Source organism: Bremia lactucae, assembly GCF_004359215.1.
Source record: "Bremia lactucae strain SF5 chromosome Unknown BlacSF5_NotPlaced_167_SHOA01000113.1_325088bp, whole genome shotgun sequence".
Lineage (NCBI taxonomy): Eukaryota > Oomycota > Peronosporomycetes > Peronosporales > Peronosporaceae > Bremia > Bremia lactucae.
In genome coordinates, this window is record NW_027152180.1 from 8,833 (window position 1) to 21,474 (window position 12,642).

Below are 12,642 nucleotides of genomic sequence, written 5' to 3' on the forward strand. Positions count from 1 at the left end.
AAAGCTTAAGGAATCCTAGTTCAAGGGATTCAGGGGTTCGTAGAACCAAGTGGCAACTAGTGCCCAAGAGGATATACCTTAGAAAGGCTTCTATCTCTTACAGATCAATGCGCAAGCCTTAGGAAGGCACTTAATGCTTTAAGATCAAAAGGGGAACTGAACTTTATTTAATTATTTAAATCTAAAAACCTTACCCTAGCTGATTAAAAAAATTAATTTTGGCCGCCACATTTATATCTGGCGGCAGCCACATTTATTACTCATAATAAATGGGATTTGAGTAACACTATTTTAAAGTTAGATAAAAGGGTATTTTGCCCATAAAGTAAATGTACCACAATAACGGTTCTCCAACCGATGTGTGCCCCATTACAGTAGCTGTACAGTAATCGGTGCAACTGTTGATTATTAAATACCGAAGGTTTCCCGACACACGAAGCATTCGTCAAGAATATAAAATCTGGAAGCATTAGGCTTCAGTATACAATCTGATTGATGCTCTCTCGATTACTGTCATTTTGTTACGCAAAAGAAGGAATTGTATATATAACAAGAACCATAAAATACCTTCTTTGTTTGTTAACGTCCGAGTCGACACAGCGCGAAAAAACGAAAATGTGGCAAGAAAAGCTATAAAATTTGTATTTTGAAGGAAAGTCGTATTATTTCGAAAGCCAAGAAGTCTCAATCTACTACAATTTGGAGTCCAACAACAGCCATTCGTGCTGCAGGACCGCGCTTTATTTTAAATAATAGTAAATGCCAATGAAGTGGCTTAAATAACTTCAGCCTCCAGAAGACTGCGACGAAAAAAATCCATTTTATCGCTCAGGTCAACACCGAACCAAAAGTCTGGGAAATCAGCCAAGATGCGTGCCACGCTTGCCTGAAGGTACAAACATCGATTATATGGTCGTTCGAGGCCAATAAATGCCAAAGCGTTGCCATCCACGTCACCAAATGTTGTTTTTACATCAAACTCGTATGGCTCTTGCGTCAACGATATGTTCTCATATAGTTCTGTTATCTGTGTCGCATCAAGCACTTTTTTGTTTCTACTACTGTCGATAACCATATCAATGAGACGCGTGTTCCGGATATTTGGGTCAAAAGCTTCAAACGAAAGGCGCCGGTATTATCACGAATAAAGCTGATATGGAAATGGTCGAAATGCATACTTTAAAGGCTTGAAAAGCAACATACCATTCTTCGCGTCATCAATATCCGATATCTTCAGAAACCTATCCGCCACATCTTCGTTGCTGCGCCGAAACAAATGTGACGCAATCACGAGGGACTTTGGAACCGCGATATAACGGGCTAAAGTTGACCTAATGTTACACAGTCCCCGTTAAGTACGTTAGATGTACTTAAGGGGATTGTCAATTACGAAAATAATTGTAATTAGACCCAACACTCGGGTGTGGTGCACATTTGTGACCAACCCTTGTGGATGTGATGCACATGGGTGCATTCACATTAGGAGGGATGACGCCCAGCGTCATCCGTGATGACGGCTAGCGTCATCCGTTACGCGAGGTATCTATAAAGATACGCTCGCAATACATATTAGATGATATTTATAGAGATAACATTTTAATTGGTAAAAATAGGTATTTCTATTTAATTCTATTAAATATAAATCTGTCTGAAAACTACTTCCTACTTGGTAAGTGCGCGTGCGTGACGACACTTAACCAGAGTACTTAGTGTGTTGGGTGAGGTCGCTTGCGCGCCCACCACAACTACCTCACTGCACGCAAGAGAAGCAGGTTTTACCGCTTCCTCGCTGTGCTAGGGTGTGTGTCTAAGTAGAGCGTGGCCGCATTACGACGTGCCCGCCTACATGGTAGGTCCAATTACATCGTTAGGTACACAAAGTGTACTTTACGGTGATTGCGTAAAATTAGGGCAACTTTAGCCCGTTACATCTAACGTGACGTATGCAAGTGCTCTGTGACTTGTCACAATTTTGGCTTGACTAATTTAAAAATTGGAGATATAAAACGAAAAAACAAGCTCGAAAACTGCGAAAAAGTTAAGTAAAGCAATTTTACGGACGCTGATCATGGCAGTAGATACGATAGGATCAAGTGGCGAGAGCTGTAATGAGCGGCTTTATTTTGAAGAACGCGACCAAGTGTATGAGCTTCTCAATAGGTTAGTGAATTCGCGTCCTACGACGCCGCAAAGCGATTTGGACCGCGACTTTCTAGCTGATCATGCCACCATCTTGCAGATTGTATGCAGCAGCCTTTTATTCTCCTTCACTGTAATCGGTAGTCCCTTCTAATCTGCTCTACTATCGTAGCTTGATCGATACTTGGAGCAGTCACATCTTCTAGACTCTCATCTGCGTGACATGCTGGCCCCTCTTGTCGCAGAGATCAAGCGGGTGATGATTGAAAGGGTCCAAACAGCAGAAGCTCTAGATGGAGTTGCATTTCCTTGCCAAGTGTATCGAAATCCACGGCTGCATAAGTTATTTCAAATCGTGTATCAGCTGTGCAAGGTTCGTGGGTACAAGACAGTGGTGAAGCTACTGCCCCACGAAGTAAGTGATTTTGAGCCAACGGTGCAACTGCTGCAATCGCAGGATCGGTCAGACTACTCGACATGGGAGATGCGCTACGTTTTACTGCTGTGGCTTTCAATGTTGTGCCTCGTACCATTTCATTTAACCACCATCGACTCGTCTTTTACAAGTGACAATACCACTGGCACAATTTTGCTTGTGTCGAACATCATCACGCTTTGTAAAGGTTATCTTTGTGATCCAGGTGCGACGCAAGTGGCAGCAGCTGTGTGTTTGTCACGATTATTAAGCCGACCTGATATGGAGCAGCAATACTTAATCCAGTTTCTTCATTGGGCCAATCGAGAACTCATTCGTGCTGCCGAGATCACAACCGACATGCGCGTATTGCAGTTTAAAGTGACAGGCATCATGCGGTGCTTGGCTCATATTGCCAAGAACGCGCCACGCGAACAGCACATTGAAGCGAGTCGTGTCTATTTTGCTACCGTCATGAAGCTCGTGGCCCAATTTACTAATAATCATGCAAACTCGAACCATCCAAGCAGCAATATATTGCATCGTAAACTCAGCGTCAAGCTAGTGCAACGTCTAGGAATGTTGTATTTGTCCCCAAAGGTGCGCTCGTGGCGTTACAGCCGGGGGTTACGATCCCTTGAAATTAATATGCAGCTTTTTGGATTGATAACTAATACCACTGGCTCATCGACACGAAATCTTTCATGTGATTCAAGTCATGAGACAGATGATGAAATGTTTTACGTGGTAGAAGAACTAGAGCAGATCGTCGAGGCGCTTTTGTGTGGCTTACGAGATAAAGACACCGTCGTACGGTGGTCGGCTGCAAAGGGAGTCGGACGAATCACGGGACGCTTACCCTATGAATTTGCGGACGATATTGTTCTGTCCGTGCTCGAACTTTTTGTGGTAACGGAAGATGATGGCGCATGGCATGGGGCCAGTTTGGCACTAGCGGAACTAGCTCGTCGTGGTGTCTTGCTCCCGCAACGTCTTCCTGATGCAGTAGACTGCGTGGCGAGAGCTTTGCAGTATGACGTTCGAAGAGGTGCCTACAGCATTGGTGCTCACGTGCGGGACGCTGCTTGCTACGCGTGCTGGTCTTTTGCACGTGCATACGAACCGTCACTGCTCACACCTTGGCTCACACAAGTACTTGCTCCCGCTATGCTTGTCAATTGCGTCTTTGATCGTGAACTCAATTGTCGTCGAGCAGCATCCGCAGCATTTCAAGAAAACGTTGGACGTCAAGGGCGACTGAATTTTCCAAATGGCATCGACTTGCTGACAAAAGCCGACTATTTCTCTGTAGTGAATATACGACATGCCTACTTGGATGTAAGCGTCTTTATTGCAACGTATCCAGAGTACCGATACGCATTGCTGAAGCATCTATTGGACATGAAAATTGTCCATTGGGATGTTCAAATTCGTACACTTGCCGCTGCTGCAATGGGAAAAATTGGTGTATTAGACCCGTCGCACGCGACGAGGCAACTGTTTCCACAACTTCTTGCATATGCTCTTTCTTCAGATGCGGAAGTGATTGTTCGACATGGTGCTTTACTCAGTATCGCTGAATTGCTCACGAATCTCGCTCAAGTTCCTGTATATTTTGATGGCGAGCTGCAGAAAAAGGTGAAGATGCTGCCTATTGAAATTGATAAGCGGCGATTATTCCGTGGTCGCGGGGGTGATATGATCCGATGTGCACTTTGTAATGTAATTGAAGTGACCGCAACTTCTCGAATGAATCTCGGATTCGCTCATATCAAGAAATACCTTGCCATACTAGAAGAATGTTTTGTGAATCCTAATGAGAGTGTACGCGATGCAGCTATTGCTGCCTTTGGCGCTTTCACGGCTCAATACTGTCGTAAAGTCTTTCAAAAAGACATTTCGGTCCATGTGAAATACATGCAGGAAATCATACCACGATACATCAACTGTGGCATTATGATATTGCTCAAGGAAAATAGTAGACACGATCGAGTTCCAAACCCGAATGTGACTGCACGGCGAGGATTTTTGCAAGCTGTGGGAATCGCCACGAAGGAGCTCATTCAGCCTTGCATTGTGAAAGTATTGGATGCTGTGATTCAATCTACACTGGTCCAGGAGCAGCAAAGTGAGACAGAGGACCCTGGAAGTCGTGTGGCGGCGGTTCAAGCATTGGTGAATCTTTGTTCTCGACCTCCGGCTGAGCTCGATATTTGTGGTATGGAAGGCATTGTCGTACAGACGCTCGTCCAATGCATTCAGCGAGACTACCGTCTTGATGAGCGTGGAGATGTCGGCTCCTGGGTCCGCAAAGAAGCGATGAAAGGGCTTGAAAAATTGATGCTTGGAGAAAGCTCCGACGCTCAAGACCAGCACGGTCTTTTTATCGGTGCGAGCGTTCTGACAGATTATGGTGTAGGTATCATTGTCGATAAATTGTCTGCTAGAAAGCTTAAAAGTGGAGAAAGAAGCGAATCCAACCCGGTGTGCTATGTCAAGTTTGAGAAGCCTGTCCTGGGGTACTACTACTTCAGCCCAAATGGAGTGGGTCTTATCCATGCTAGAAAATTGATTGTGAATACCAGTCGACCACAACGCAGTGTTGAAAAATCATTTCTTGATTTTGATGCTCGTATGAAATTCGCAATTGGGCACACGAATTCCGATCTAGGACTTGCAACTCCTTTCGTGCGGCGGCTATCTCCAGATCTCGTCGGCAGTGTTGTAAGTAATGCACTCTGTAAATGGTACCTTCGCTTTGTGATGGGGTATCTAAATAATTGAATTTGTCTAGGTTGGAGCACTCGCGAAGCAATTAGCAGAAAAGCTTGATTCGATACGGAATACAGCAGGAAAGGTCTTGTTTCGGTTATTGCATTCAACGAATCCGCGCGTTGACGGCATACCGAATCGATTACAGCTCGAAGAAATTTTCCCTTCAAGGCTCGTCATCAATTGGTCCAGGCCTCACGACACTTTTCCTTTAGTTGTAAAAATGATGGAGATTCCAGACTTTATGGAAGAAATTGCAGCTGGTCTTGTCATTAGTGTGGGAGGGCTGACTGAAAGCGTAGTAAAGGCTTCTAAAGAATCGTTATTTAATTGGATGCGCACGCACTTACGGGCTCAAAAAATTGGACTACTTGAACGATTTGGCTTGTTCTTGGTGACACTGTTGTCGCGCCATCACCTTAATGATCGCGTCGCAATTCCGCTAATGAAGACTTTGGCGCTGCTACTAGAGTCGAATTTGTTTCGCTTTTTATTCCCAAAGCGTCTCTTATGTACTAGTAGTGAAATAAGTTGTAGCGACTTTGGAGAACGTTTGTACGCAGTGCTGCGACATGGAGTGCAAAGGTGTTCATCGATTCCAAAGCTTAGCGCTGCAATCAGTGTGCTTATTGGATTGCTTCCGAGCGATCCAAAGACTGAAACTAAGACTTTGCGAGCTTTAGTACTGTTCCTGGGACACAAATTTCCCAAGATACGAACATTAACTGCAGAAAAGCTGTACACCCGCTTGCTTCTTCACGACGAAGTAATTGACACGAATAAGGTTTGTGGGGCTGTAGTTTGAAGTCGTACTATATTTGCTTGATGCCTAACGAATTGTCATGTCTCTAGTGCGATTCAGTGGTCCAAGTATTAAGCGACACTGCATGGGACGCTTCGGTAAGCTGAGCTACAGTTTGTATTAAAGTGAAGCGACTGACTTAAAGATTAAACGCTTCTAGATTTCTCAGGTGCGCTCTGCTCGAGACAAGTTGCTACAAGTCTTAGGCATGGATATACCGCCGAAGAAAACGTACGTCGTCAATCTTTCATTAGCTAATATATATATACTCATAAGCATTATCGATATTCGAATAGACCTCTTCCACTAGAAACTCAGGCCATACAAGGTGCACAAAATTACCAGGAACTTATCAAGGAAACGGGCTATTAGTATTTATTATAAGTATCGATACACCAAACAAAGGGTGCTTGTCTTTTGCCAATGATTGTGGCATGGAATAAGTGCGAGCTAGGGATGATGGCTTATCTTTCTGAGCTGCAGTCGTCAATACGAGGGCCCAATAGTGCCTTTCGTTATGCACAATTATAAGAAATTGCCGAGAGAGTGGTATAAGATCTGACCGTAGACATGAGGCTCGCAGCTGGTGTATGTAACTTCCTTTACTTCAACAACCCATCCGATGAAAAATAAACATGACGACCTATCGAATTGCATGCACTAAAAAGTCAGCGGAACCTCATTATCATTGGTTCTAAATACACCACCATCAGCACGTACCTACATACGTCTTCACGACGGGACAAACTTCTAGCACGGGCTCACAAATCGTGGCCTCGCACAAGTAATTGTTCGATAGCAGGTTGTTGCCGTCTGCATTATTTTGTGTCGCAGTAGCGATTCAACCAAGGTATTCAACAATTTTGCAGCTGAATAGCAAGCAACACTTATTCAATTCACGACCTTCTTCAAACTATACGATGAAGCTCTTCCTCCCAACTGTTGCATACTCGGCGCTTTTCATGTTTTTGGGCACTTCAAATGCTCTCAACGTGAAGGTGTATGGAATTAATTACAACATGCGTCAAGGAGCCGACTGGGAACCCGAACACATTAAGTGCAAGAGTGTTGAACAAGTGCAGAAGGACATGTATGCTCTTAAGCAGGTGACGGACCGCGTGCGCATCTACTCGCTCGTGGACTGCAATCAAGCGGAGCATCTGCTTCCCGCTGCAAAACGTGCTGGTTTGCAGGTGCATTTGGGCATATGGACGACCAAAGACCACAATTACCTGCTACAGGAGAAGGCTAACCTTGCCAGGATCATTGACTTGGGTCTCTACGACAACAACATCATCGGTCTGCATGTTGGTAGCGAAACCATTTATCGCAAAGAAATCACCGCTGAAACTGCAATTGCCTACATGAATGAAATTCGGGGTTACCTTCGATCGCGCAACATCTACACGCCAGTAACCATCGCAGATGTCATCGATGTTTACTATGAATACCCACAGATTGCCGATGCCGTTGACTACTATAATGTCAATGAATTTGCGTACTGGGAGGGCGTTGACACAAATGAAGGCGCGGCTAAAACACTCGATCGGATTCGTGCGATCCGAGTTAAGGCCTATCAGACGAATAAAGTAATGAATCTTGCTGAGGTTGGCTGGAGCTCCGGAGGCTATAACAAGACCACGGGTGATTCTTCCCCGGCCAGTCAAGCCAAGTTCTTTTCGGATTTCTACAAGGTGGCAACTTCGGTCAAGATGCCATACTATTGGTACACTGCCTTTGACTCCAAATGGCGTGTGACTAATGGCGGACATGATGTCGAGGCCTACTTTGGAGTTTTTCAAGAGGATGACACGATGAAACGCAATTTTCAGGACCTGACGATCGAACTCAATACCCCTCGGGGCATCCTCAGCGATGTGACGAAATTGCTGCTGACGGAGGTGAATGCTGGCGTCGTCATGACGGGCAAGACGAATAATCGACTCGAGAAGGAGCAGCAGACGTGGTTTTTTGATTTTAAGACCCAGCAAGTGCGCTCTCAAAGTGGTGATCGCTGCTTGGACGCGTTTCAGCCCTGGGATGGTGGGAAAGTGCATTGTTATCGCTGCATGGACAATGAAAAGAACCAGAAGTGGGCGTACGAACAATCGACTGGCAAGCTCAAGCACGCAACGTACAATGGCTTCTGTCTGGATGTGGACATTGCAAAAAATAACTTGGTACAACTCTACGGATGCTCGCCCAACAACCCGAACCAGAAGTGGACCATCCTCGACGCTGCCTCCATTTAGAAAGTTTGTCTCCAACGAGTTTCTTGCCTTTAAAAAAATGTAGTTTTCTGAGGATAACCATAAGCGTGCGTGGTTCGTGTTCCCTCTGTGTTTGTCGCAGCGTAGCTGGGCGTTCAACAAATATTGCATAAGATGTACACGCGCTAAGGAACAATTGCTTTTTTTACGGAAAGCCACGAAGCAAATTTCGTCTTGATTAGTCTAAATAGTCTGGTTGTTCATAGTTTGGTAGGGAGTTATCTCTACGGCCACAGACAATACTACTACGGCCTCAGACATGACCTCAATTTTGCCAACTCTACTACTTCATAACGTTGAAGATGTCATAAATAGAACAATGGCCAATGAATACCAATGGTTTTTATACAAATGAGGACATATATTTCTGATTATAAGCGACACAATTGCATCTAGTCACACATCTAATAATATCAAAGACAAACACAACATTCCAAAAACGTGGCATTTGCTTCCGTTGCGACGGCCTAAGCAAGATACGACTTGCCTGTTCCTGGCGACTAGTAATAATTAATGCAACATATTTACACACATTGAAGCGTGAAAACACATAGAAACAATACAGCTTCTTCCCTGTACAGCAAAATTCCCTACCAAGGACGTCACTGTCCTCTGAAATGCTGTGGAAACCGTGCGGGCAAAACATATGCTTTTAGGAACGAATCTCTCGCAGCATCTAGCCCAGCGACATCTTTCCACTTGACATTTGGCTTTTCAGAAACAGCCACGGCTGTATAAGAGCATAGACAATCGTAAGACGAATAATTAATGCAGGAGCTTGAGTCAATTTACATGCCAGCAAACCGCACAATTTGGCTGTTTCCGCGGTTGTTTCGGTGTCATCCTCCTTTCCTCCTCTGTGAAAAGCAAAATTTAGCTATAGGTTAAGTGATACCATCCTGTAAGCAATTCCCGATAAATTTTGCTTGTCCACATCTACGGCTGCTGCCACGGCTTTAGGAGCCTATTTCTTCTCCAGCATTAGCCTTCAACACGCTCATTGTAGTTTCTTTAGAATAGGGTTCTTCTCGTCTATGCGGTATCTGTGTTGTGTATACCGCACGTCATGTGTCGCTCCCTAATGCAGGAAAGTATATTTCAACGCACATTTTTACGCCTACTGTAACGGGTGTATCGCTACATGTAATTAACACTTAAAGGTTGTTAATTAACATATTATCTAAGGGGAACCGGTAAAGGCACACACCCCTTTTGGTATAGTCACCCCCTCACCGTTGGCTTATTTTGATTAAATAAAAATTAGGGTAAGCATGCACTTCCGCAAAATTTGGTAGAAGTAAAGCAAAAGAAATTAATCCTAAGCTTAACCTCCAAAGACTAACTAACATGCATGCCCTTATCGCTTATTTCCAGTTCAACTTTTCCCTCGCTGCTCGGTTTGCTGCTCTTTCTTTTCGCTCTTTTTATGACTTGCCAATTCATTGCGGGCGCTCTTGGCTTTTTCTTACCTGTTAAAAACCGTACATTTAACATCGTCAAACGAAAACGCGGTTTCTGATGTGCCCAGGGGCAACTCTCATGTAGATAGGGTGTGTGGCCACAGCGATTCCCTAATCTAAGTTAGGGGGTGTGACGTGCCAAAGGCCAGAAGGGCGATCTAAAAAAGATTCTAAAAAGAATAACTGTTGATTTTTGGATGCAGTGGAATGACCCATAGAGTGAAAATGTTTTATATACCGTTTTTATTCAATACAGACGGGGAGGGGGTGTAGCTTTACCAAAAGGGATGTGTGGCTATACCGGATCCCTATCTAAAAGGTAGAGAATATTTGGAGAATATTCTTTACAATAGTATTATTTGGAAAACTTATCCATTGGTAAATATAGGCCATTATATCTGCTTGCTCCGAGCACGCGTGTCAGCGCGCAAAGAGAGAGACAGATACGACTTTATTTCATGTGTTGTATTAGAATTTTTTTAAAGTAAGTGTTATATAGATAGAAACAGAAGAACTTAATTATATTTAATACAGTTTACTTTTAATTCGCTTCTAGAAGCAAGTGTTTTAAAGAAAGTCTTCCTCTACACGTACTAGTGCACGTGAAGCGACGTGAGGCACTAATCGCACTGAAGCAGTGCGAAGTGGACTTGAATTGAAGCAGTACAAGTCGGCAGTGCCCCGTTACACCTTGTAGCAGTTAGTAGTCCGTCCAAGGATAACACTTTCATCATCTAACATGAACATGTTAGATAACAATGGAAAAACGCATCACGTTTCGCGTAATAGCTACTTCTTTCAAAGTGACATAGAAAAAAGTGCGGTCGAACGAATGAGTTCGACCGTGGGGAATTATGCCATCTTGGCTATGCTGTCCGGCTTGGACAAAGATGCCCTCCATTCAGCCATCGCCACGTTCACACAACATGAACTTGACGAGGCGAAGGAGGAGGTAAGGCTCTCATCAGGCAGAGGTTACAACACGTATAGGCACCTGTACCTGGTATAACGCACACGCGTCGTCCCGAAACCATAAAGATTGACATTTCTAAGTATAGGGGAGTCGAAAAAGACTCTCTTTAAAGATGATTTGTCGAATTGGACGATGCCATAAGGGCTCGTCACATTTTCGACGAGCAAATGCAAGTCGCATTTGCTCAATCAAATCTGGCAGGTCGTGCCAAAACTTGGGCAGTAGGCCTTAAGGTGCGGTACCCATATGTATTTGGTTCGCTAGATGCTTTCAAAGCCCGGCTCAAACAGACGTTTGAACCGTCTAGGACTGAGTTCAGTGCTCGATCAGAGTTTCTGAAAATCAAACAAGGCAAGCGTGGCGTTCACGCTTATGCCCAGCTCATACAACTCTTAGCGAGTTGTATCACAAACAACTTAGTTCAGAACACACGTTGATTACGGTGTTCATGCAAGGTCTTACGGATGGTCCCGTAAAGACCCACCTGTTCCGTTTGGAACTGGATACGCTTGAAGAAGCAATATCCGTTGCGGAACAGGAGGACTTTAGTTTGAAACAGGGTCAAGCTAGTTCGTCATCATATCGTCCTCCAAAACGACACGAGCTTGTAAGTCCAGAACCAATGGACCTATTTTACGTCGAAAGCGAAAGACGTCGCTTTTCGAACAATAAGCGATTGCAGAGATGCAATCGCTGTCAAAAGTTAGGTCACTACGCTCATGAACCTAGTGCCCCCACGCCCAGTACCGAGGGGTACTGAACATACTTATGGACACAATGCCAAAAAGGGCAATGGTCGCGGGTCCGAAGTTGTTGCGAAATCGCAATAGCGAACGGACCGCTAAAAATGGTCGGGCGGATCAATAGGGGCGCAACGCCCTACTGGTCCGGCAATCTTAAGAGAACTTGCAAATCTCTTGACAAAAGTTGCTCCAGACACACAATTATTATGTGTCTCTGCACCTGGCGATGAGGTATCCCTCATCACCTTGAACTTAAAAGTGACAAATGGTTTGTCACCTAGAGCCCTAGTGGACTGTGGGAGTCGACCGTAGGGGACCCGACTGTGATAGCGCAACCACAGTTGGAAAACGTTGGGAATAAGTCCTCAAGTACTTGAATAGAAAAATGCTCTTATAGTTAATATTGAATGACTCGACTTTAGCATCTCGAGGGATTCATCTCTCGGCAGCTTGTAAATAAATCCCAGGAAGAATTCGGGACATTGAATGTCTTGGTTAATGACGGATCAAGAGTAGGCGTTTATGCTCTTGATCTGTATGCGCCTCCGTAGGCAACTTCGGAGATAACTCAATTACCAACTCTATAACCCAAGCGGTTCTTGAGAGATCTGCATTGTGGGAGAATCAAGCAGATCTGCGTACTCGTCACAGAGCACGAATACGTAACCGATATTCGGTCATCGGATTTTTTTTGCAGAGAACGAACGGGTTCTCAGCAGCTCATCGATGGACGAAAGTGTCCTCGATGTGAAGACTCGGATTGAAAGATACACTTCTCAATCCTGGGAGTCACTCAAGGGGAATTTTCTATACGAGGATTTAATAAAATTCAGGGATGTATTCCCTGAAGCAGTTCCATGCGAGTTGCCTAAGGATAAAGGTACTCGACATGAGATCGAGCTCAAACCGGGCTCGAAGTACTGTGTCATGAAGCAGTGGCCACTGCCTCGTGAACAAGTACTTGCGATCGATAAATTCTTTACCGATCGATTAAAAGCGGACCATGTAAGATGTCAACCTCCCCACATAGCTCTCTGGCCTTCTGTCTGCGAAGGACCACAGGAGGGT

At 44.5% G+C, this 12,642-nt stretch overlaps 3 protein-coding genes across 3 annotated transcripts; 2 read left to right on the plus strand and 1 right to left on the minus strand.

Moving 5' to 3' along the window:
• Window positions 1-775: 775 nt before the first annotated feature.
• CCR75_006566 (uncharacterized protein) lies at window positions 776-1,075 on the minus strand (the record flags this gene model as incomplete). The annotated part of the gene is made up of 1 exon (XM_067964635.1): window positions 776-1,075. One exon carries the CDS (start codon window positions 1,073-1,075, stop codon window positions 776-778), a length of 300 nt encoding a protein of 99 aa, XP_067817271.1.
• A 993-nt stretch (window positions 1,076-2,068) lies between these two features.
• On the plus strand, window positions 2,069-6,785 carry CCR75_006565 (uncharacterized protein; the record flags this gene model as incomplete). The annotated part of the gene is made up of 6 exons (XM_067964634.1): window positions 2,069-2,242; window positions 2,312-5,278; window positions 5,349-6,110; window positions 6,179-6,226; window positions 6,289-6,359; window positions 6,425-6,785. The coding sequence occupies 6 exons, from the start codon at window positions 2,069-2,071 to the stop codon at window positions 6,498-6,500; spliced, it is 4,098 nt and encodes a 1,365-aa protein (XP_067817274.1). The 3' UTR covers window positions 6,501-6,785.
• A 263-nt stretch (window positions 6,786-7,048) lies between these two features.
• On the plus strand, window positions 7,049-8,380 carry CCR75_006564 (uncharacterized protein; the record flags this gene model as incomplete). The annotated part of the gene is made up of 1 exon (XM_067964633.1): window positions 7,049-8,380. One exon carries the CDS (start codon window positions 7,049-7,051, stop codon window positions 8,378-8,380), a length of 1,332 nt encoding a protein of 443 aa, XP_067817273.1.
• Between the last annotated feature and the right edge of the window lie 4,262 nt (window positions 8,381-12,642).